The 26,557-nt window shown below is 39.5% G+C and overlaps 1 protein-coding gene across 3 annotated transcripts in view; it reads right to left on the reverse strand.

Moving 5' to 3' along the window:
* Positions 1–1,931: 1,931 nt before the first annotated feature.
* EML4 (EMAP like 4) overlaps positions 1,932–26,557 on the reverse strand; it is a 78,482-nt gene continuing 53,856 nt past the window's right edge. For all 3 annotated transcript variants that reach the window (XM_074144290.1, XM_074144288.1, XM_074144289.1), the window contains 12 exons: positions 25,885–26,019; positions 25,521–25,656; positions 23,549–23,700; positions 22,987–23,112; positions 22,713–22,844; positions 22,016–22,083; positions 15,433–15,521; positions 14,153–14,250; positions 9,266–9,353; positions 7,881–7,979; positions 3,331–3,461; positions 1,932–2,811 (listed from right to left, as the gene is read on the reverse strand). In XM_074144290.1, coding sequence (XP_074000391.1) covers positions 2,347–2,811; positions 3,331–3,461; positions 7,881–7,979; positions 9,266–9,353; positions 14,153–14,250; positions 15,433–15,521; positions 22,016–22,083; positions 22,713–22,844; positions 22,987–23,112; positions 23,549–23,700; positions 25,521–25,656; positions 25,885–26,019 — 1,719 coding nt within the window. In that variant the 3' untranslated portion in view covers positions 1,932–2,346. The remainder of the gene's footprint in view (positions 2,812–3,330; positions 3,462–7,880; positions 7,980–9,265; positions 9,354–14,152; positions 14,251–15,432; positions 15,522–22,015; positions 22,084–22,712; positions 22,845–22,986; positions 23,113–23,548; positions 23,701–25,520; positions 25,657–25,884; positions 26,020–26,557) is intronic.

The following is a 26,557-nucleotide window of genomic DNA, read 5'->3' on the forward strand; positions in this document are numbered from 1 at the left end:
TTCAAAATTTTCTGCCTTGAGACAGGAATGCATGATAGATAGAAATGGCTCAAACATCTTCACATGAAACACTCTTAATCATAATTCATTCACAATTATTTTTCTAAAACATCTACAAGTTACATAATCCCACCCATTTCCATCCATTATCACAGATTTAATTATTTGTTAAACAGTAGTTGCCAGCAATTGAAAGCTGTAAGGCTTTTTGCATATTAGTAGAGTCTTCTGAACTACAAACACAAGAATATCACAACTATAACTCTCACTTTACATGGCAACCCCAGGTGGCAGATGTTCCAAAAAGAAATGTGTTGCTTACGTGGAGTTCATAAAAATGACAGAGAGAGCTCTGTGCCTCATTAGCCCTAAAATCCTTTCTCCTTTACTAAGATTATTTTCTAAACCTACAGCATATTCCTCATTTGGAACCAAGAACTTTGATGAGTCGACCTTTATCTTCCATTGCTGCTATTTGGCAAATTTGCAAGTCAGGCATACTAGAGCTCTCCAGTAAAACTCTATGTACAGAGCACAGTTTAAACAGATGGGTTGCTTGGAATCCATATCTCCCTCCATCTGAAGGGAACTACTTTGAGGTTTTCTGGAACTGTTGTAAACAAGAGGATATTTTTATATATATATGTGTGTATATATATATTTATATATTTTATATATAAATGTTCTAAATGTCCTTTGGGAGTCCATTTGTTTTTATCTTTCCAAATGATGACTAAATACCTGATCTGTAGCATTTCTCCTGAGAAGATACTAGTAAGGGAATGACAGTTTTGATGCACTTTGGAATGGCACAATCACGTAAACGCTTGCACAATTAAGACTTATGAACTCATCCAAAGTTTCTAAACATGATATTCTAACTAAGAACTAAAATACCAGCACAATGCAGCAAGTTAAAAAAGAAAATTCTATGTAATCAAAATATAAACAAGTACATAAGAAATTGGTATCTGTCAGTAAATCTATATCTTTTTAAAGTAGGAAACATATGCACTTAAGAAAAAAATGTAGCTATCTGACAAACTTCGTAAAAAAAGTACTTTCCAAACGCATAACAAATGCCAAGATATCCCGTAACTGGCCAGGTATAGCCACATGAGAGCTGCATGGCTTAGAGCAACCCGGGGAGTGGTAGGGTGGAAACAAACAAACAAAAAAAAAAGAATCACAAAAATCAGCAAGTCTAGGAAAAAAAAAAAAAAAAATCACATCATCATCTAAATTACTGTATGCTTATATCACAACTGCTAAAGGAGCTGGGGGGGCAGGGAAAGAGATTGCAGTTTAATGATTTTTAGAGTTACCTCTAAAAATTCAAAAGAAAAAAATATCAACTTAATACACTAATCCTAAGCACCAATTTAATAATTTAAGTTAACTGTATTTATATTTCTCCTACTAGGATGGAGCAAGTTCTGCTTGAAGGCTTAAACTTTAACTCTGGAGCCCATCTGACTTCTGTGTTCTTGCCACGCTTTCACTGCTGTTCACATCAAAGTCACTGTAAAGACTCTCTTAAGTTTCAAACTCTCTAGGCCAGCAATTCTTTGAAAAGACAAATACGTCTTACAGTTTAAATCAACTTTCAGGTCGTGAAAAGTGAAACGCGCCAGTATTTGGTTAGTCTGTTATTAAATAGTCTGTGAAAATGGAACAGCTGACACCGTTCCTTGACAGGATTTGCCTTAGGACTAGCAGCACCCAGGGCAGACCAACCGCGGACGCATCCAGACTCCACTAGGAATTAGTAGTGTTAGAAAATTGCATATGTGTTAGATCAAGAAGGCATCGCCATACATGTGGCATCGTTACATTGTTTTTCCTCTATTTTTCTAATTAAGAAAAAACAAAGGAAAACAGCCCTACAAAGAGCTTTTTGGTTGGTATTTTTTGTTGTTTTGTTTGTCTTTGCACCTGGAAAAAGCAGCACAGTGCTCCCCAGCTGGAACAGCTCAGCGCTTCCCATCAGCTTAGTTCTTTCAGAAAGCACTTTCACATAGTTAAGGTGGTCTACTTCAGCTAATTCTCAGAGCTAACCGTTTTTTTCCAGTATATATTTCATGCCACTTCCTGACAGCAATTTCAGAACTGAAATGGATCTATGGTAATGTTCACTACTAACTGTGACCAGATCTTGACACAGACCATCAAGCCAGGCCCTTGGGATGGTTCCACACATTGAACTGAAGCTCAGACTAAAAATCTCACTGAAACTCAAAAGCTGGAGTGGTCATGAATCTCAGCTACTTTTCCCTATTTGAACCCTCACCCTGTAATGAAAGCACGCACACCAAGGGAAAATAACAACCGCCTGAGCTGGGAGCGTTAAGACACCGGTGAGTTATCTTGCTGCTCTTCAGTGACCGTGGATTCACTGTGCTCCTCACTCGTCTCATTGGAGGGCTCCTCGTAGCCCGGCTCGGCAGGATCCAGGCTGCTCCCCTCGCTTTGCTCCTCGCTTTGCTCTTCGCTGGCCTCCGCAGACTGCTCCAAGTTGCTCTCCAAAGAAGCCGGAGAGCTGCCAGTTACACTTTCATTTTGGTTCATTTCATTAAAAGGCTGCGGGAGAGGTGCGGGAGACTGTACAGCATTTTCACTGACAGGGATGGGCACTTTGGTTGCACCGATGTCTACGACAATGTCATTTTGTGGTAGGGTTACCTTCTCCACAAGTTTCCATTGAATAATACTCATGTCTTTCCCTCCAGTTGAAATCAAGTGACCATCGCTATGGGTGAAGCTGACATTTGTCACATGACTACTGTGAGCGCTGTATTTGTGACTCGGAGCCTACCAAAAACAAGCAGAAAGACAAATCACATGCTTGATTAGAAGAGCACATGATAGCGAAATCCAAAACTACTACTATTTTTGCTTAGCCCTTCAAGAGAGCTCTTTATTCATGTAAGAGTAAAAAATTACATATATATTAGGTTTCCCCCCACAATACAACCTCTCTCTTCTTAAGTCTTGTGGTGTGGGACAGATTTAGATCTTTGTGCAAAAAGCAATGGACTTAACACCAAGGCCACCTTCAGAAAGCTTCAAGCTTCTGCTCCAGAACTTAAGGATAACTATTGCCACTTCACTTTTTGGTATATTATTTCTTACTTTGTATTATTTTATATTTTCTATTTTATATATGAACTTAATGGGGAAACCCATGCTTTTGTCTCTAGCACTGTTCTCAGACATAAATGAGCTATTTGGCTGCCAGGTTCCCAAACGACCGAGCTGGAAGCAGGTGTCTGGCAAGGAAAGCTTTATGCAATGCAAACAAGCACATAGGCTAGACTGGTCTAGACTTACCTTTGGCTTGGAACAGGGATACTGAAAGAGATGGACCTTACAAAAATCATCAGCAACTGCTATCACTTTTCGGTTATGGGATCTCACAAGGGCATTTATGTCTGTCCCATCTGATCCTTCAGGCCAAACTCCTAGCAGAGAGTCAAGCAGATATTTAGTGACGGCAGTTTTAGAAACAAATTATAAGACAATCCATAAACAAAATCTATAAAGCTGTGAGAAAAGGCAAGCTTAACAAAAAGTAAATAAAACATTCAAGTGGAAAATGGAATATGTATTGCATTAAATGTCATTGATATTTTGCTAGCCTAATGCCGCTCCCGCACCCCCTGTCCCTCCAAACCCTCAGCCTTGGCCAGGATAACCTCTCGGGCTTGACATGTTTCCCGTTCAAAACCTCAGTCTTCCTTAAAGCTTATTTTAAGATTAATTTTGCTGCTAAATCTGGCAACTCTTAATTTAACACTTTCATTCATGCACAAACATTTTAAAAGCAAGACTGATGCTGAAGCGTGGAACAAGCCCAGGTACTGTACATTATACAAAGATTTCTTTTAGTTTTATTTTAAAACTTTATCAACTTTTAGTATTTGCATGATTCAAAGGAGACAACTGATTGATGATACTTTGCACAGAAACCCAGTCTGTACAAGTTTCATAGATGTAAGTGCTGTCAAGTGCTTAAGTACAATTCAATATGCTTTTATTTGAAAAGAATGACACTGATATGTCTAGACAAAAGAATAACAACATTGCCTGGATGAAAAGCACTGAACAAATTGGGGAGGGGGGAGGCTTTAGTTTTAAAAAAAAAAAAAAAAAAAAGACCCTAGAGAATTCCGTAACAAAACTGATGATTCACATCTGCAAGAAAAGCTGAACAAAAGGTAAGCAAAGGGTTATAAGATAATTATTTATGCCAAAGGTACTATAATTTTCCAGCTCAGACTTGGGTTTCTGATTAGTTCAGGAGTTAGGAGGAATTTTCCCTCCTGAATTTTCACACCCCACCCCAAAAAAATTGCGTGTCTGAGAGGGACGTCCACTATCAGATATGAAAATATCCTCTTCCTCCCTTTCACTTTGGTAAAACAAAACACATGTGCTGTCTTCTAGTTTATACAGCACAAAACGCTGACTTAGAATTACCTTATCTTTTTCAAACTCCCACACTATCTCTTCTTGTTTTTAAGCAAAATGGCAAATAGCATTTAACTTTAAAGTGGTTTTTTTTCCATTGTCAGCGGGTAGACTAAGAACTTTATTTTCTCTGAAGAATAACAAAGGCAGCTTGTTAAGCTTGTTACAGTGCCAATAAACTACACTGTAGGTAATTTACTACGAAAAGATGCGAGATACTAAGGAAAGTATTCAGAAACATTTTAGTGCTCTCACATCAATTAAATAAACCTGAAAAATATATACTATTTAAGAATTTTCAAGTAGTTCAAAATGAATGCATTTTAACTTTCTCCTGCATTCTATATATAAAGTACTGGCATCAGGTGGGAGTAAGAGATGAACGTCAAATCAGTTTCCTGAAGTTTCAGCTACCACCTTAGGCAGACTGTGCTGAACAACTATGCCATTTCCTCTTCAATTTTAGATTAAACATAATGTCAGATTAAAAAGACTAATATTCAAGATTGCATCTCTTATTAAACATCTTTTGTGTTCACAGGTTCCTTTAGCAGCTCTAAAGGTAAGACAACCCTTTGTCATAAGACAGCAGGATTTGCTTTTTTTGATGCATCAGGCAAATATGGAAAAACAAGACATTAATATGACCAAGTTCTTACTTTTTAATAACTGTAAAAGTAACAAAAAACCCCAAAATAATCAGGCTTTGTTATTAAGTATGACAGCAGCACGTCAATTTTAATAAATTCTGCTAGTCAACAATAAGCCTCTCAAAAGAATCTACTGAGATAAAAATGTGGGGAGTGTGCAGTAAATGACAGAGTGACTTCACGTGCTGGGGGTGCAGACTGCTGATACTGCTGAGCCAATACAGTAAGATCAACTGCCAAAAAGGAGTGATGCTATTCTCATCCGAACCGTGCATTTCCATCCTCTTTCTTCTTCTGACAACAGTTCAATGCCTGAGCCTACGGACACACTATCCACAGAGCTAAATTAGTAAAACATATACCCCCAAAGCCCCAGTCCCATAAACTTAACCCTCTCTCCTGAACATCAAAGTGAGCAGCTCCCAGATTGTCTGGATCCCTGAGCCAGCTGACCCTGGGGTCAAAGCCAGATTTCTCCTTTGGGCAGCAAATATCTGCTAGGTTGGCTTAGCTGCACTGTCTGATTTAATGGGAAAATACTTGCCTTTGTCTGAGACTAAGCCATAATTTTAAGATTCTGAAAAGGGTGTCAGACTACCAGACAATATAAAATTAAAACATGATGAATCTTGGCTAGGAAGTTTAAATATGTTCTGTTCTGCCCCAGAATAACATCACATTATCTGCTTTATCTACTTCACTCCCAGGTCCTCTGGAACACTGAAGATTTTGGAAGCAGTTGAAACTAATTAAACTTAATCCACAGTGGTCCAAGTTTGTATTAATCCAAAAGAGAACGCAGACAGGATGAGCAGACTTATCCATTACTTAAAAACAAAAAGTAAAAAGGCTTCTCAAAACAGCAGTTATGGGAGCTGCTCATCTCCAGCCTGGCCCCAGTCACCAGTAGCTTCTATCCAATAGCTGTTAAAGAGACAAAGCCAATGGTTTAGATGTGAAACCAAACTCTTTCTGCACTCCCTCACCTTATCTCCTTAGGTCAGGAGTAAAGGACACTTCTGGGAAAGCACCGGGATTCAGAGAGCCGGTCCCCTTATTCTGTCTGCTCTACCACCAAATGTAGTGGTAAGAGTTTAGTAGCAACAGAGCCACCATCTGCTACCTCCACTTTTCTGATAGATTTAAGTACTCTGTATAAAATGTAAACCGGCTTCAGCTCCCAGGCTATTCCAGAAGGAATAATCAAGTCCTTACAAAATTCTTTTCATCTCTCCTGGAGAAAAATGTCAGATTAGTGTCAGAGTTTTGCTTTTCACTTTCTCTAGCGTCTCCTGATCTTCTGGTACTGCATTTAAAAAAAAAAGCATGTGTTGCACTGTTACTTCAGTTGCAGCAGCAAAGACGGTGAGGAAAAGACCACTGTGAAGCAATTCCTTGTTAGCCTAGCCTAGCACAGAGCACCTGGAGGAAACAGCCACGCACTCTCTGCTTCACCCAGACACATTGAATAAAAATAAGCATGTACACAGCGTGGTTCACAATTCTCAGCCTGATAGGAGCCAATATTTTCATCAAACTATCAATAAGCAACAGCATTCAGCTCCAGAAACACCATGCTTCTTTGTATTTCTGCTGCCTAGCTCAAGCTCCAAACAACTCAAAAATATTTGTGCAGTTTATCAACCAGCCAGCTTCCTTCTCTGATACCTTTATTTTCCCTGCTCTGCCTCAGATCTTTGGTACCCAGAAAGGAAATCAAGCCTGGTTATAAAGCACCAAATGCCCTCCACGCCAGTGATATGCCACAGAAGAGTGTCAGTGTTAGCCCACAAATCAACTGTAATCCTTTAAGACTATTTACTCACTAAGCACATGACAGTCCTAAAATACGCACGATAGGTGTCAGAAGCTACAGAAAGACTTAACCTGATTTTCTTCTGCTCTGCATATGAACTGATACTCCGAGTTTAACTCCTAGTAGCTGTGACAAAAAGACGTGTAGACCTAAACCTCACCTCTAAAGAATTTGCTGATTTACCTGCTTTTGATGTTTCCTACATGAAGAACAGAGGCAGGTATCTGATCTCAGCAGTGGAAGCGAGGCATTCAGCATCCTGCTCACACGACTTGGTTTTACACCACTGACAGGCTGAACCACACTTTTGAACCTCTTACAGAGGGACTCCTCATTTATGGCCAACAGAGCTGCTTCAGCAAAAGCAGTTTGAACTGTTTGGCCACAGTCTCAAACTGCACTATTAAAATCAGATCTGTCAGCTTTGTAAATTTTTTTTGTACATTTAAAAAAAAATATACACGAGTAGGTAAAGAATCTGTTTAATCTTTAAAGCATTTTTACTCTTTAGAAGCAGTGTATATTGCTCACCTTTGACTACACGTATCAAAGTGCTGTCATGATTTTAAGTCATGAACTATAACCTACACTCACATTGTCTTGTTCCTATCCCAAAACAAGGAAAGCAAAGGAGAATACACATGCTATATGAGCACTTCAAAAGATCAGCTTTTTGCTTCAGTGCCTTTAAAATTGGCAGCCTAAAATGACAGCAGAAAAATCAAATCCCAAACTTCAAGGCTAAATAGAAATCAATTATACATTGTCTATAGAGCATCCAGTTCTCTGTATCACAGGCAAGTACGGTGGTCAGTCTCTTTGGTCTGTCATCTCAGTACCATCCTCAATAATCATTAACAGAGTATTTCTAATGACAAATTGAAGCAAAAGCAAACACAAAAGCACAGTGTGAATAGCTTAAAAGCAAATTAAATGGTGCTTACCAAACACCTGGAAGCCTAGCACACAAGTGTATGTCGTCCAATCTATGTCCTTACAGTCAGAACGATTCCTGATTAGCTTACAGCCACTTGGAATGTCCCCTGTTAAAAAAAAAAAAAGTGAATGGTGAGTTATGCCATACAATTTTATATTTACACATGTGCTCTTTGACAGTGCTAAGACAGTAAATAAACACATCTTAAAACCAATCCGGAATGACATTGTAGAGGCAAAGGCAGACCAGTACCTTTATCAAATTCCAGATACTCGAAGCTTCACTTGGTATTTAAGAGTCATATTTACTTGTCATTTCCCTCTTCAGATCAGCGTGTCTTGAAAACACTTCCCTGCAGCTTGGGTCCCCTGCTACCTACTCCACTAATTGCTCTAATAGAATCTATAATAGAATAATTTCTCCTTCGTACCAGCTCCACTGATGTGCTAAAACTCAATCAATCATTCAGGGAGCTCTGCTTTTAAAACAGTGAGAAACTCCTGCTAGAGGAGCCTTAGACTGCTTTTCTTTCTTCTAACTAGAAAAGGAAAGATTGTTTCCCAAAAGAACATTCATCTTTCAATACGCCAGCCCAGTACTAATGGGTCACAGCTCTTTGCTTCCCTGTACAGGCAATTACAAACACCAACACTTTCTTTTGGTAGACTGAGGTATTGCATTATCCAGATTTGAAACCTAAGTTGTGACACACGGAGAGAACGTGTTAAAGAGGTAGATATTTAAAATGATGGCTCTTCTTGCCTATACAGGAACAGAACTACAATTCTCTTGGATCCTGTTAAAGCCACAGGAAGACAAGAATACAAAAAACAATTTAAAAACAGCTGATATGCACTATGCATGTTGAACTTTTGACATCACCACTATATATTAAATTCATATTTTCACACATTAAAAAAGGCAAACAAAAACATTACCACCACTAACTCATTAAATTAGTATCATTGCTTTGCTTAGTTTTCAACACTACTGGCCAAGAGAAAGTTTAAAAAAAGAAACCCCAGGACAGAACAGTGGCACAGACCCACTGATTTTATTCCCCCAAAATAACTGGTACTGTTGACATTAAACTACTGTATATATTATTTTCAATCTACAGAACTTTGGGCTGACATCAAAATGTATTGCCACTTGTTCTGTAAATTCTATGCTGTTAAACTGATTTATGACCTTGTAAAGAAGTAAGCTATATTTGGCGTTGCCATTAGGTAATACACAGCTCTGAATAACATCAAGATATAGGGTTACACAAGTTCAAATTGGTTCCTTTGTCAGTAAGCATTTTATACAGTCCTGATCAAACACACTCTTCTAAATATTCTGACAGCTAATGCATAGTTCTGTTTCCACTGTATTTAATTTCATACTTACAGTATAGTATTTCATAGTCTCCTGAGTTTGACATTATATACTTGTTGTCCGGGGACCAGTCAAGGTGTGTAATATAGCTGGAATGTCCCTGGAGAAGAATGCAGTAACACCAACGTGAAACATGTATTTTAATTCAAACACAGGCAGAAGTTGCATCTGCAGATGGGACAGCAAAAAAGCACCTTCCCCACCCACCCCAGGTCTGCCACAATTTGCTCGTGCTCCCTTAAAGACTCCTTACTCCCCAGTGTCAAACAAAGGCAGGCTGGGCATCGTGCCTCTCCCACCCCATGGCGGATTCTTCACTTGTAAACCGTGTTGTCCCTCTCAGATTCCAGAGTAATTTACTCCCACAAGGTACATTGCTAAAATACGGATGAACTCAAATTTTGTACTTGAATTAAGAAAGTATACATTGCTACTGATTGAGAAAGGCAACTTGCAGAGGATCGTTTTTAGATCCCAATAGAAAATTAACAGATAGGACTCTATTTTATTTCTCTATCCATTCAAAGTGACTCCCATTAAATGTACTTTCAATTAACCTTTGCTCATCCTAAAAACTTCAGATACCATAGTAACAACCACCATGTGCTTCTTACACTGCACACATGTTAGTGCCAGCTTCAAAAGGAGTCTTCCCTAAAGGCACAGGGTCATCTATACACAAATCAAAATACTTTGGCCTAATTACTTAGTTATCACTATCAAGAGCACACCGAGGGCTAAACACCCATCTTTGTTTTTAAGGGAGAAGCTAAAAGCAGCTGTTCAGAATAGTCTTCCTGTGCACAAACTTCTTTGTAGTAATAATAAAGACATAAGGGCCTCCAGAGAAGCCGCAAATCTGTGTAAGGCAGTAATAAATTATTTCTGTGTAGTGGAAGGGGTAGGAAATTAATAAAAGTGACATCCACACCACTCATTTCTTCTTCCACCCCTCCATTTCTTCTCACTGTTCCCTCTTCCCCTTGTAAGGCCATCCATTTTCTCCCTTTCCTAGTCATTCCACCAGGCAACAAAACGCCACTTTCTTGACTGACAGATGCCAATTCCTCTCCCTCTCTCGGTGAGCATTAGGAGGACTGTGTCCCTTGGTCCCCCGCAGGTCCTGGCCCAGCCTGCTCCGGCCGTACCCGGGCCTCGCTGGACCACTGCCCTGGCTGCCGTGCCACCCACCACGCCAGCCTCCTCTATAGAGAACTCCAACAGAGGCTGATGGCTTCCAGAATTAAATGTAGAAACACACTCGTGTCTGTCTCCCTGTCCCCAGGACTTCTGTGCGAGACTGCAAAAACATTCAGAAGAAAAGCTAGCCTTTAACATTTATTTACTTATGAACCAGTCTCTGCCTCAAATAGAGGAACTGTGTATTGACATAACTACTTTGCAGTCATGGGTGGGATATATGATATTGACAGGCAAACCTGGTATTTCGAAAAAAAAAAAATAAATGCACAATTGGCTAGGATTTTTTCTCCCCCTCTTATTTTCCAAGTCTTCAAATTTGCAAGCGAACTCCAACATGGAAAAGAACTGGTCAGTCATTTACTAAATCCTGCCAGACATTTGGCAGCTGTTAAAATTCCTTGGGGCGGTGGGGGAGGGAACAAAGCAATCGGCCAGGGGGCTCCATGCTGCAAAATCCCTTCAGAGAAGCAATCACTGAACGATGAACTGGAACATAACATTGTCACAATATTTTCAATGGGACGATCCCATTTTCTATTAAAATCTTTCTTTAGTAGCTGCCCACTGATAAGGTGACTTTTTACTCTTTCCTTTTCTGTACCTTTATATACAATGAACGTAATTACTCACATTATCACTGGCTAATAAAACTATCTGACTAAATGGAAACCCTCTCCTTTATTGGCAATGTTTATCTGCATCAGCCTTGAGTGGTGCAAGGGCTGAAATTCCCACAGCCTATAGGATGGGCACACTAATTATTTCAGGTTAAGTCCAGTGTATCACATACTTCAGCATCGCTGCCCGTGTGGCTTTCATCCCACAGCCCTCTCGGTAAATGCACAGCACTTGCTTCTCCTTTGCTAACTGATATCTCCCATGTAAGACAAAGAGAGACAATGCCAGCTACCTTGGAGCTGCTGACAGCTTGGAAGTTCATAACCCAGCCTATACCTTCACATTGCTGTCTGCATAGCTGGAGCCCTCAGAAAACAGCTGCACAAGTCGAAACGGTTGTTTCAGCTCATCTGAAATTCTTTCTGATCCCAACCAACACCATCCCTCGCTGCAGAGACATGCTCACAGGTCAGAGGCTCGCCTCTCTGGCAGCAGCAGAAAGCCTGGTCATGACTGAAGGGGGATTTAAATCTAACAGTGGGCATACAGCTCTTATGCACGAGCTGATGTTGGTTCAGTAGATAAAATCCCTGTGAAAGTATTCAAACAATGTATTTGAGTTGGAGGACACAACCAGAAGTTGACTACCTGGAGGACTGAGTCATGCTACTTGGAGGTCACCTGCGAGGCTACTGAACGACAGGAGAACGCCAGAAGGACACGGTGCCAGGGCCTGAGCACCAGCCAGGAGAGCGTTCTGGGTCCCGAGCGTGCCTGGGTGTCCCCCTGCCCAGCATCCAGCTGGTACCAACCCGGCAGCGTGTTGGCAGGCAGCTGGGGGGCCACGGGGCACCTGAAACTTGACCAAGCAGCCTGAGCTGACACGCTGCTGCCTCTGCACACCCCGGGAAGGGTCAGGGCAGCTCAGCCCCGGCACAAACCAGGTTGCTAATTTGGGCTTCTACAGGCAGTCACTCAGACCGAAGTGGAAAAAAAAAAAAAAGGGCAACAGAAACCTGCTCTGAAGCCTTAACCCTTCTGTCTGAGTATAACAATGTTCATTTCTCCTATCCCAATTTCTACAAACCCCTTTCCTGCCAGAGGTACAGACAGAAACAGAGATGCCTGAGAAGAAGCTTCATAGAAGAGGAAAAAGGCAAAAAAGGAGAGAAACCCTTTTCAGTGGGGTGGTACATTCTGTATCAGTGCAGCTTCACCATACTCAGTACACTGCAAAGTGGCTATTGATTAATATTCCCAGCTATTAGCAGCTTTAGAATGATGAGATCGCTTACTGGCACTACTAACACTATTAAATTAAGTGGTATTATCTGTAAACTAATTGCATCTCCAAAACACTGTCCTATGATGTAGGGGCAAGGGGGCCCAAGCATCAATCAATGGTGGTTTAAACTGCCATATGCTCTCTCCTGAACATAATACATATAACATACAAAAATAAATGATCTCATACATCTTCAAAGACCTCACAGAGACCCTGAAGTACATAGCGAACTAAATATTACATATGTTAATACTACCCATCTTTGAGTGACTTTATCTTTTATGGTTAAAAAAATAAGTGATGGGGTGAAAATGCTGGACTGAGGTGCAGCCTTCTGTTGCCCTCCCCACCAGCCCCACTGGGCCCCCGGCCTGACCTCCCTGTAGGCTCAGCCTTTTCCCCACTGCCTGAACTCGCCAGGAAAGCTGCAAATCTGATTTCTCATCTCACGACCATTGTGGTTGTCAAGCTAACCCTGCCACCACCCTCCTCAGGGGCTGCAGGACCCCCTGGCTCACCCCGCACCGCAACCCTGCCATTGAGGAGTCCCCAGCACACCCAGCAGCCTCTTCCCTCCCAGCCACATCCCATGCCAGTGCCAAGCCCTCCCTGCCAGCCTGCACACCACAGGGATGGGGCAAACCCACTGCTGCTGACCCCCCCAGAAGCCCCTGGCCCCCAGCAGCAGCTGGACCCAGGCTGCTCTGGACCCCCATGCTCCAGCAGCACGGGGTGTCCTCAGCCAAACGATGGGAAGAAATGTCTCAAAGACAACGTACGTGGCACTAAAGGACTGGCTAATGCCTGTTTGTTTCCCCCTAACTAACAGTTTCCACTGCAAGTCTTGCATCAAAGCTTGTAAAACAGAAAAAAAAAAAAAAACAAACTTAGAAATTAAAATAACCACCCATACTTTAGCTTTATGATCTCCTTACCTTCCATTTTCAAATTAACAAAGCAGTTTGAGACTTTCTTGTGCTTTTAGAGGTAAAGAAATGCAATTGGTGACAAAAATATGAAAAGCGTTTGAGCAGGGGATGCATTCCTTAAAAAACCCAGTATTTCACATGTCAAATGTGAACATATTCTTGTATCATTTGCAAATCCCATTCAGGGTCAGATAAATATTCCCACTGACCTAAATAGATACTTGAACTTTAAGCCGGGTTGTTAGACAACTAAACACTTAAGGAAAAAGGAAGTATGTCTTTTTAGCACTGGGACAACCTCACGTAAGTTGAGGACTTATATAGGACTAATATAAACTCCACTACTTGTGCTACACTTACATTTATTTACCCTGGGCCAGAAATTTGTTGTTAACACATCCCCCAATTCCAAATTTTGTAGTAACAATTACCACTGAAAATAGTGCATATTTGCAACCTCCAAAATTGCATATTCTAAAGAAATTCCACCATCTAATGTATGTCGGTCCAATGAGTACTTCACCAACAGGGGGAAAATACCCCCCCAGAAGTGAAATATTTTCCCCAAAAGAGTTTCAGAATATAGGTAAAAGGCATTTCTCCATCTTACTGCTAATTTCCCGTTTCAAAGAAAAAGTTAATAGTCGGAGAAATTAGTCATATTTGATGCAAAAGTGTTCACCTAACACTAACAGTACCCATCAGACTGAAGTTAAAAATCCATCAAATTCTGGAAAAAAACCCATAAAACATATAACCAAAACTAAAAACGGAAAAGCATCAACCTTGAGAGAGTTCCACTGCTTAGAGTACGTATAACATCAAACTGCAAGAACTGCTGATTATATCTGCTCCAAAACTTACAGTGCATTTTCCGTATCTGCTATACTTTCTTCCATTTTCTGTTACTACGTAGAGGTAAATAAAGTTGTCATGGGATCCAACTGCAAGTAAGGTGCCATCTACAAGAGAAAATATTTGACATAAATTAACACAATGTTTGTTTTCCAAATTTTACTGATTTCAGATTTATCACTAATACAATAGTCTCAAATAAGCTACAGTTTAAGAATTTTTAAGGACACATAACTGTTTACATTATGTTGTTTTTCAGTCAGTATCTTTACTTTGTGGATATGTTTTCTGGGCAAGATCTTTCACTTCTGCTTTTTTTAAATAACTGTCCCATGGATGGGGTATAAATCCTCAGATTGCACTGGATTTCTGGAAACAGTCGACAGCAGGCAGACTTGAGTTTTCTGCATCACAAAAAACGCAGTACAGTATTTACTCTATAGTTAGCTTAGCTTTGGAGAGGAGGATTGAATATAAATCAGCACTGAATAATTTTTAAAGAAGCGGAGCTTGCAAACACAAGCAGTTTTCTAACCTGTGTTGTCTCCATTAAAAAAAAAAAAAAAAAGCACATGGACAGGAGCTGCCCTGAATCACAATCGAATGCCTCTAGTGTCAATAAACATCAGTGCTTTAAACAAATCGCTGTGCTTGGCAGATGTGGCAGCAGCGGAGAAACATTTTGCCCACTGACATGGCATGTTATCCAAAAGCAAACAAGAAACAGATTTATGAGTGTTCTTCCATCCAGTTTTAACAGAGAGGAGTCAGCCTCTGATGATCTGTCATGTCACGTCTGAGGAGGAGACTCAATACTGGCTTGGGCTCCGTGTAATCCCACAGCAAATACTTAACAAATAGCTCTGAGTTTCAGACAGACCTGAGCTTAGTTTTATGGTTTACTATTAATAAACTTGAAAATTAACTAAGAATTAGATTGAAATATCACTGAAATACTAAGCTTTGTACAGACTTTTCTGTTAACCTGTCAACTATTTAGTTGAGAACTTTTAATTTTTCTGGGAGCAAAGCTAACGTATTATAACAGCATGGTTCAACGTTAAGGAAAGGCTGGGAAAGGCGACTGTGATGTTTGCAGTTACAAAATTCCAAGATTTAGCATACACAAACAAATCTGTAACCAAGTATTCAGTTATATAGTAAGCATTTTAAAACAATTTTTTTTCCAAGCTCTGCCTTTTCTAGTGACTGGGGAGTACCTTAACACTGTTTAACAGAACAGACATCTAATTTATCAGCAATTATTCTGGACATACAAGTCTGCCTACCTACTGAGTAGCGCATCACTGAGAGCTGTTCGTTGCCATCAGTGTGTATTGAAACCAGATCCCTCGTTTCCGCATCCAAAACAAACCACCTAGGGAGAGGAGAATTCCAGTAAGTATCACTTCCACTAAACAAAAAAGCAAGCAAAAGAGCAGTAATCACTGCCTGCCTTCACCTTCTTATGCTAGCCCCTCAAGCATAAGCACAGCGAACATCTGTTTTTAATGGAATGCTTTTCTGGTTCGCAAAGCAATACAAGTTTCAGTGAAGAATATATAAAAGATTCTAGAACTGGCCTGTTTTCCCCCACTCCCTTGAACATTGTAGTAATCATCAAAATGTCTACTGGATGATAAACATGCCACCAGATAGCTAATATGACTGCATCTTATCATCCTGAAGCTGTAAGACTACAGCTGAATTTTAATCTACTACCTCCCCATTTTTAAGAACAGCTTTAATATAAAACTCGATCTTTCAAATTGTGTGAAGCAAAGTTAAAAAAAACAAAAAACCAACAAAAAAAAGTACTAGTACGGAGTGGAAAATCTTTCCATACTTGTTTTAAACACAAAGTATTTTGTAATTTGGTAATTTGCTTTTAAACACAAAGTAATTTGGTATTTTCGCCTCAGTCCTTTCCATTTCTATGAATAATTTTATCAAAGTAAGAAGGAATAACCACTTACTGAAATTTGATGGTTCATAACCTAGCATTTTTTTAATTTCCTGCTTGGATGATTTATAACTAAGATAATTAATTGCATTTTTTATTATTTAACAATAACTTTTAACCTGTTTTATTAGTTATGATGCACGTGTAAAAAGCTCAGAGCAGCTTACAGAAAGTCAGTGGCCAGTACACTGAGATGGCCACTGACAGCAAGACGGGCACGATCAGCAGAACCTGAGCGTTTTGCAACGGTTCTGATGCCCATCTAACTCCTAAATACAGTGAACATTAGCAAAACAAAGACAATGATAATTTAATAAAAATATATATATACACAGACATGTTTATCATGAAAATGTAAGATGTCAGCATGGAGTAAAGCTGTACTCAGAATTTAATGCCTTTGCCCCAAACCCATCTCACAACCATAAGCATACACTGCAGCCAGGCTTCCGTCCCTAGTGGCAAACACTGAGTTCACACGCTGTGGAAAGAAGTCAGGCAATTCCACCCACTGTCTCAGAGTGAACTCAGTGGAACGCCGCTAAAGCTAGGACCATTTATTCCGTAACAAACTTACATAACCTAAAATAAACTCCAGGAACAGCAGCACACATCGCTGCTTTCTATGGATGGAGATGAAATTCCAGCTCACACTGATCCAGTGTCCGGCAGCTAGGTGTCTGGAAAGTGACCTGGTCCCAATGGCTTAAAACCAGCTTGTGGTTAGGGAACCACATGAAAGAAATTAAATGACATGCACATAAAAAAACCTCAGCCCCACATGCCACAGACTGAACAATCTGTGTGCAAGACAGATGGAACCAGTGGAAAACAGCAAATATATTTGCATTAGACAGCAGCAGAGACCACGCTCAGAGTTTCTCTGCTGTAATCCTCTGCTGAAAGGGGACTTTTGATTTCTTCCAATCTACACACTGAAGCTTTGAAGGTTCTCTGAACGCATTAGGAGTTACTATTCTGCTACTTAGTTCAAACTATGCTGGGCTTTGGCCCTGCCAAATTCTTCACTAAAATGTTACCTGGGTGATAACCCTGATGGGGTGTGGATATTAAATAAGAAACCAAAACAAAATAAAAATAAATAAATAAACAAAACACAAAAACCGAACCCCAAATGAGTTTGGCGGGGGGGAAGAGAGAGGATACCCTAGGCCATTTTGCCACCACAGAAAGATAACCAATCATGCCATCATGAAACAAAACTACTCTAAAAGTACATCCCGATGGGACAACAACGGAACTGCGAAGAACACTCATGGAGGCCATCACTGAGTTGGAGTCATCCGGTTTTCAAGCAACAAGAGAAGCTGGTCTGAAAGCCAGTGTCCCACTGTGTCATTCTTATTTGTCTTTCCTGGAATCCAGCACAGGGTGGAGGCTCTTTACCGCTTCAGCCCAGGTGGGCAACACACCTCTGTGCACAGACAGGAAAACAGGAGATAGGAAGACCTTTTGCTTTATCAGAAAACTTGGGCTCTACATTGTAAAATCTATTTATCTACCAAGACGACGCAGCACGATGCCTGTTTGTTCATTTTTAGCAGCACAGTTGTGGTGTCTGGATATAAAATCTGATTATGAGCACAGTAACAACCAAAAGCAGCCTCTTCCACAAAGCAGATGGGCATACCCTCTGCATGTCCTCCCGGGGGTGACCGTGCTGCACAGTGCTTCTGCCAGACAGCCAAGGGGAGGGCTGAGCCCTCCGTGTCCCAAAATGCACAACCAGGGCAGGGAGGCTGCTGCGGCAGGGACATGCCTCTTGGTGCTGGCCTTGTTAGGTTGGCCCTTTGCGACTGTTACCTGAACCAGCTAACCCTCCAGTTTAAAATGAAAAATACCCAAAGCCTAAACACACACACACACACACATACATTTTACTGAAAGCACAGAGGTGGTATTGTGCAGTATCAAACACAATGCAAAACTTCTGCTGCTCTGAAGAGTGCACACTGAGCTTCATTTGGCATTAGGAGACAGCATTCGTGACACCAGTCCTTCTCCAAACATTCTTACGAACAAGAGGTACTAGCAGCAATCTTAGCTGACCATAGAAAGAGTCAGTGCACCAATTTTGATGTTAATTTAAGAAAGGAAGCACTGGTCACATCTAGTTCAGCTGTTTCTTGATGCTTCCACAAGCCGTGATCAGACATGGTCTCTTCCATCTTCCAAGCTCTCCTAATGCTGTGGCAAACACTGCAATTACCAGCAAGAAAGTCGGTCTCCATCAAATGTGTCTCCAGTCTAGTGGCTACAGCAGTTCCCCATCCACATGCCCCACAAAGGACCTTCTCGCAAAGAGCTGGGCTTTGGGAGAGGATCTTCCTTCCAACATGAAGGTACGCAACACGCAAACGGCAACTGACCCTGAAAGAGTCCTATCGGGCTGTGGAGTGCAAAGCCTGGCTGCCAAGTGAACTTTTGATCTGTAGATTGGATGAAATAAATGGATGAATGGTATCCCAGCTGTAAGACAGTGGCTCCTTTGGTTTTTTCTGATTTTTTTTTTTTTATTTTTCTCCCAATTGTTACTGAAGATAACACGCTTAACTTGTTTGCGAATTCACATAAAAAAGGTAGAACTTTTGCCATTTTCATCTGTTTTTTGTCTTCCTATTTCTTCACTTAAAAAATAATACCAATAACCTATCTAAAAATATATGTTTTCAGAAACAAAATCCCTTAAACTACTCTCTTTTGGAAAACAAACTCTGACCCATGACAGACATTTATTACTGATAATGCACATTTGTGAATGCGGAATTTTTCTGATGAAATCAGCAGTGTTCCAAAGTGGTAATATATTTTTGCACTTACACTTGCAATTCCCACCTTTACTTAATACTGAATGCTGAACCTGCAAGGCATTAATCAGAGTGAACAAACCACAAATCACTTAGGGCCGATCAGAGGGCTGGAGCACCTCTCCTATGAAGACAGGCTGAGAGAGCCGAGGTTGTTCAGCCTGGAGAAGAGAAGGCTCCAGGGAGACCTTGTAACAGCCTTACAATACCTAAAGGGGGCCTACAGGAGAGATGGAGAGGGACTCTTTATGAGGGAGTGTAGCAATAGGACAAGGGGTAATGGCATCCCTAGAAGTGTTCAAGGCCAGGCTGGATGGGGCTTTGAACAACCTGGTCTACTGGGAGGTGTCCCCGCCCATGCAGGAGGGTTGGAACTCGATGATCTTTAAGGTCCCTTCCAGCTCCAACCATTCTATGAACGAACCCATCTTACAAGATTGGTTCCCTGGGATATTTAGGCTTCTTCACCTTATTACCACAACAGATCCTGAACTGGTATAAATCTCAATAGTTCTACCGACTGATTTACTACCTTGTGGCTCTGGCTTACGCTGGTCTTGTCCTCCAGCCTTCAGTTTTCTTAATAACATTAGTATTTTTGTAAGACTCTCTTTAATTTTTTTTTTTTCTGCAGTGCACAGCACTCAAGATATTCTACACCATTAGTCACAAAAAGGTCTACTTCCCTGCAAATAATACCACTGGCGGCATGGCAAAAGGATCTATATAATGCCTTGAAAAACCCACTTCCGTGGTAGGATTTCTGATCGCCAGCCCTTTTTAGTGTTTGAGCAAACAGCAGGATCCACAAAAAGTATTAGTTCTCTCCAAACCAGGCTTAATCCCAGACAATTGACGAACAGGCACACAGAGGTATTTAAAGAAGTGGTTAACAAAACCTGCAGCAGACCATTTGCAGACAGCCCAAAAAGTGAAGTGATACCGAAATACTCATCATGGGAAGTGGTACATGAAAAGCACACCAAAACCATGATGTGTTGGCCTGATAAAAACACACCACTGTGAAATAACAGACAAGAATGGGAACAGAGGTAGAAAATTCAGCTTTCTTTTTTCTGTCACAATTTTAACCATCATCCGTTCCCTACGCCTGTCTTACTGACCTCCGTACTGGAAGCAGAGCAGCACTAGAATGAGAACAGATAGGCACATCCAAGATTTATTGAACGCTAAATGAATTAGACTCATTTAATATTGGCTTTATGCTTTCTGGGCTATGAATCAAGTAAGTTATTAAATAACTTGTTAAGGGCCTGAGACTGTTTTCTCTCTTATGTTAATCGAGATACATCATGCAGCCCTCATTCCTTGGGAAATAACTCTCTTGGACTGGATTATCTGGCGCAGAAAGCACCGCGTGACGCTGCTGGTTAGGCAGTAAATTTAAAACTCTTCTGTTTGCCTTGATTCACAACTCCATTTATTTCTCATACACTTGTACACTTACCAGACCTCATATCAATTCAGTTTCATTTTTATATCTCAAACCTATCATTGAATCATGCAATTTCAGAATGCAATAAAATATAATAGTGAAAATATAACTGCTCAGTTCCAAGAAGAACAGGGTAAAAGAAAACCAACCAAAAACCGAGGACATAATCATAAATTTATCCAACACAGTATAAACTGGTTGCCTCAAGTAATTACAAAATATGAATTTAAACTGAAAAGTGCTGAACTGAAAAAGTAATGTTAAAACACTTGGAGGTGGGGGAGAGTCAAAAGCAGGCAAAGACTGAACACTTTGGCTGCCCAATATGCCTTCATTGTGCTTTGACGTGATTTCAAAAATGACTCATAACTCTCAAGAAATGTAGCCTGACCTTCTTTTCCCTTTTCACTATTTGAAGTACCTTAGGCCAGTATCTTCTGCTCTGCTTAATGAAGGTAGAAACACTTGTTCAGTTTAATGCTATCATTAGAAAGAGATGGAAAAATGGAAAGGTACAACATGGAAACCAAATATACAAAAGCTTAGCATGATTTTTCTTAGGAAGGTGAATCAGGTTTTCTAGCCTGACGTTATACCTAATGAGTTTAGTGCAGACTGCATCTTCATCTTTAAGAAATACTTTAAAAGTATTTAACGTTTCATTTTTCCAGGATAATTTAAGGGTGTTGCACACACTCAGCAGTTTCTAAAAACCAAACTTTTAATGGTTTTTAGGCATGAGGTTAGGTATAAAAAAATCTGTAGGGGGCGAATTAAACACAAAGAATCCAAATTTTCTTACGTGCATATGCATTATTTTATCCTCGAGTAGTCAAAAATAAGGTATAACTGAAAAATTGAACAAAAACGCTAGTAGATTTAATACCTACTGCTCTCACCTTTCTAATGCTATGAATATCCTGTTTTTTCTTTTAATTGGCACTTGCTAAAAATCCATCGCATGAGACTCCTTTCTTGGGAGATGATACCAAAACAAGACTTTGACTATGAATTAAAACAATTTTTTTCCACCACTGAAAGAAGCTTGAGTTTAAAGATTCAGCTTGTGTTTTGATAGCTTTCAAATATACAACGATTTTAGGAAGAATATCAACAGCTTGATAGCACTTCGTTGCAGCAACGTGCGATGTTGAACTTTGTCTTACACAAAAATCAAAATCCTAGCCTGTTCACTTTCCTCTCCATGTCAATTTAAAAGGTTGCAAGTGTGTTTGATTGGAGAAAGATCTGTAATGTACCTGTATTATAAACTAGTATAACGTACACAAGCAATATTAAAATATATGATACTTGGTAAAGCCAATAAAAGTGCTCATGGAAACACCTGAAAAAAAAAAACCTTTTTAAAAAAATATTTAAAAAAAGTCAAGATCTGGGCTTTCATGAAAGAGAATTTAGAAAAACAAAACAGCCTAATAACAGTCACATAATCCTTCTGTCTTCACCTAACCCATGTAAGAATGATCTGCACCCTTCCCCCAAGCTTTTTAGGCTACTCACTCTCAAGCAAAGTGAATAAAAAGCAAAAGAATAAGACACGCAGTATCACATTGTACGCTTTAAACTTTCTTTCAATCATCACAACTCAGTCGAAAGGTGTTTACCTGCCCGAGTGTGTTCCTATCGCAACCACTGCTCCACTGGGATGGAAGTCAGCACAGTGCCCTGGTTCCTGAATGGGGAGACACAGACACATCACTCACCTGCTTCCCTACAGTCAAACACCTCTCTTTGTACCAAAGCTACCCTAAAATTTTGTCTGAGGTGAACTGACACAGGGAAAACCTGTGTCAGGTTAGTTAGCAGCATGCTTATAATCTTCAGATTTTCTTTTAATGTATCAGTGACATGCACTACCTGACCTTCTTGAAAGTAAAAAGCCTAAGTTTCTGCGTAAAAAGATACTTTTGTTCAGGTACTTGGACAGGACTAGCCAAAATATGAAATGAACAATGACAGTAAGGAGTCATATCTAAAAGTCAAACCTTGCACAACTGTATGATATCCTCTTCAGCTTGTTTGAATAACTGTGAAAAAAGTTAAACTGTAACAAGAACAAAGGACTAAGTTTTCTTCAACTTGGGCTGTCAGAACGGCATTGGACAATGGTAACCAGGTTACAGTCTATACAATGTCTGATGAGCCTAGTTAAGTCTATCAAAGCTTCCAAATAGCTCTTTTTAAAGCCATAACTACAGGATTTTTGCTCCTCTTGTGATCAGATGGGACAAGGGTATTGCAGAAAACTAATGCTTTTTCCTATTTTCCAGCTTTATATTTAATATTAAAAGGTTGACGTACATCTAGCAGCCTGGTCCATTCCAGTGTGTGGTCCACAGAGTTCCACATACAAACTTGCCTATCTTGAGCACATGTTAAAAATAAGTCTTTGAAAGGATGGGATGCCAGTCCCCAGAGTTCATCTGTATGTCCCTGGAAAGAAAACACATATGAACATTATAACTATGAACATATTTAACAATGAATAAAGACTCTCTCAAAATAACACACCAGCAGGGAAAGACTTCACATTTTTGGGTTACAGTTTAAAAAAAAAAAAAAAAATTGTGCTCACCTGTACCTCTACTACAAAACCATCATCAAATGTTCCCCGCAAAACAAAGTTTCGTGAAGTGCCTACTAAAAATTGATCTGCTTTTCCTTCTGCTACTGCTCTGATTGTTCCATACTGGTCAGGAACCTAGGAAAAGAAACATCTGTAAAACCCCATCATGCATCTTGATAGGCACTTTTTTTTTTGAACGCCCCAAGTCAAATCCTGGTAACACTGTCTTTCTCCAGACAGGCAAACTTAAGAAAAACACAAGTGATAACTAAAGAAAACCCTCAAAAAAGGGACAAATAAAAGAAACTAAGGAAGGGCTTGGAGGAAAGAAAAACCATAAATTTTCTGTTCAACTTAAACAGAGGAGAACTGAAACCTCATATAGGCTCATTTATAGGCTGAAAATTTCAATGTTTTTATAATAAAATATTGTCATCCACTTAAAGAGACAGCAACCAGAAGACACTCCATCATCCTAACTACTGGTTCTCCAAAGGGTGGGGGCAGTGGCTCTGTTTTGCTAGTCAATACCTTGCTCAAGGCAGTCTCCCTGTCACTCTTGCTTTCTTACCTCAATTTCCCTTTCAGGATTCAAATCATGATCCCACAGGATGATCTTTCGGTCTTTCCCACCTCCAGTTAGCAGCATCCCATTCCTCATTTGACAGAGTGTGAACACACTGCCATCGTGAGCTTTGATTTGTTTGCTTATCTGATAGACTCCTACATGCACAAAAAGAAAATAATAAAGAATACTACTCATTTTTCCACCTGGGGTTTAAAAGAAGCTGTGCCTTTTGGCAGAAGAATAGAGTAACAGCGTATAATAAATAACTACATTTGGACTGTCAGGCTATTAGTATTGCATTAGTACTGCAAACACAAGGTGGTAGTGTTTTCTTACAGCGTAAAAAGATAAAACAAAGGACCTGCCTTTCTGAATAGAAACGTTTTTGAGACTGATTGTCCTAAAACTTGTGAAGGCAAGAACAACAACTATTTATAAAATGCTATCCTTTCTCGGCTATCCAAGGGAACACAGTTTTTCCAGATGCAAGAGAAACTGTCCTTTAGAGTCAATAAATATTTAGCAAGTCATTATTGGAAAAGGATTAAAGTTATTTTATTAAAAGAAACTCAAAGACTTGTTGTCTATAATCTTATGGGAATAAAAAGCAAATTATTTATAGCAAAGTTTCCAGGATGCACGAACCTAATATTTAATGCTGGATGTTGCCTCACTTAAAAGTAGTATAACCAGCATTTGGCATCTATCGATGTAAAAGGAACACAGTAGGAAGAATGAAAGAGAGATGAGAAAATTAAACAACAAAGGTAATGATCCTTTTGCATTGTAATTTGGTTTTCATGTCAAAAGAACTTTTGTAGGAAAGTATATTGGGAAAAAAAAAAAAAGCAAGATTCTGGTACTTTGAGACTTGCATATTTTCAAATAGTGATCACAGAAAAAGCCTAAAACACCACCCAAATACACCAAAGCTTAACTTTGCTGACTCTGCCTGTGTCTCAAGTCAGTTCAAGTTAGCATGCTCTCACACTGAAGAGTTTGAGATCAAGACCCGTGACCAATCTAATACGACAAACCAACTAAAAGGTCCCGTATTTAGTTAAGCCAATGTAAATAAATGTTCTATTTGATATCTTTTAAGATTGTACTGGGAAATGGTTATTTTTGCACAAGAACTTCAAAATTAAATATCAAATAATTTGTTAAATTACTTTTCCATTGCAGTTAGCTCGAAAGACAAGAAAAAGATTTACCTACAAAAACAGACTTACTGTTAAAAATTTACTTTTTACATGAATGTTTTCCTGGCATACCAATTTAAACCAGTGTTTGAAATATCTGCCAAGTAAAATAAATTATCCTTGAATTTATAAGTTACCTTAGGGCTCAACTGTGCCAGGTCTGCGTATGTTGGGTAACAAATCATTTTCCTTTCTTTTTTACAAAAGCTTTGCCCTAAAGAGTAAGTTTAACCCAAATTTCAAATAATATGGGTTTTAAAATATATTTTACAGCCAAGACTTGAGCATCTGCTAAACCAGATACTGTTATTCGTGAAACTGGTACAACTACACATTATATTTCTCCTTCACATACAAGTCCTATTAACATCAGCTTCAACACTTAATGGTATTCCTGTGAGACAAAGCATAGTACAGCATAAGCCTTCAGAGGCAGAGGTAGCCTGCAGAATCCTCAAACTGATCCTACAGCCTTTTTCATATCCCAGGATGAAAGGAAAGCTGATTAACTGCACATTTTTAAAATGCAAAACATTTAGATAAAATTGTGCCTGAAATGAATGAAAACTATCTCATTAATTATTGAGAAACTCTACATTGCTCTTAAGTCAGAAAATTCATGAGACTTGAAGGAGTTTAGTACCACCTGTTAATAATAGAAAGTGTACACCCTTAGTCAGGTCTGTTTCCCTTTTCCCTTTTCTAATGCAATCCTTTAGATTTGTCCTCTACAGGCTATCTAAAATCTGTGATTAACTGTGAATATATCCCACCTTTAGGTCCTTTTCCTGGAGTAGATTCTACAGTAGTTTTGCTCCATATAAGTATTATCCCTCCTGAGTCTCCAGTGAGCACATCTCCATTTCCCAAAAAAGCCAAACACTGAACAAATTTGGGTTTTTCATATTTCTGAAACAAAATAAGCAAAAGAAAGGGATAATTCCTTGTACTCTTTATGTAATTAGTATAATGTACCCACAACCTTACATCCTGCATACATGTAAGGAGAATTTAATCTTTTTTCTTTGTTTATCTCTCTGCTCAAACAGTACATGGTAACAACAGAGCAAATTTACAGAAAGCGTGAGCAGATCATTCCATTGATTTTAAACTGACCTGATATCAACACATTCTTACCCCAAATATCCCTTGCTTCCTTGATAATGAATTGCCACTCCAGGTCCAGAAAAATATATGAGATTTGCCACATGTTATTATGGTATTTGCATCAGTTGGATGGAATTCTACAGCAAGAACCACTTCATTTGTAGTCTGAAATAATAACAGAAATACTACTTACTCAGATGTGACATTAACTGCTACAAACACATGTAAAATCAAGTTTCAGAACAGAGATACGTGGAACTAGACATCTCATTGTATGCTCAAAAGAATCTGTAAGTGTTCTGTGTTAAATCAACTGTCTGAATGACTGCACATACCATTTTATAGATATTGGTTTTTTACATTCATCAGAGATCTTTATAAAACTTCAGGAGAAAAGTCTTTTCTCTAGGGCTTTACATTCCCTTTTTAAAATCACAAAAGCTTCTGCCCTCTGGAATAGCTAAGAATTCTGCTACAGTAGTCAATGATGTATAATAGATATTTTTTGGGGTTGAAAATCCTGCTTAGTTTCTACACAGACTAGTTTGCTATTCTAGATAAAACTGTGACAGAGGCGACTGAGACAATCGTAACATAGTAGGATTATCTACATCATTCTCTTTCTGAAATTCTATAAAAATTCCTTTGGGTTCTTTCTTCCTCTCCTTTCCTCCTCACAAAGAAGAAAAAAAAAGAAGCCTGC

Source organism: Numenius arquata, chromosome 2 (genome assembly GCF_964106895.1).
Source record: "Numenius arquata chromosome 2, bNumArq3.hap1.1, whole genome shotgun sequence".
Lineage (NCBI taxonomy): Eukaryota > Metazoa > Chordata > Aves > Charadriiformes > Scolopacidae > Numenius > Numenius arquata.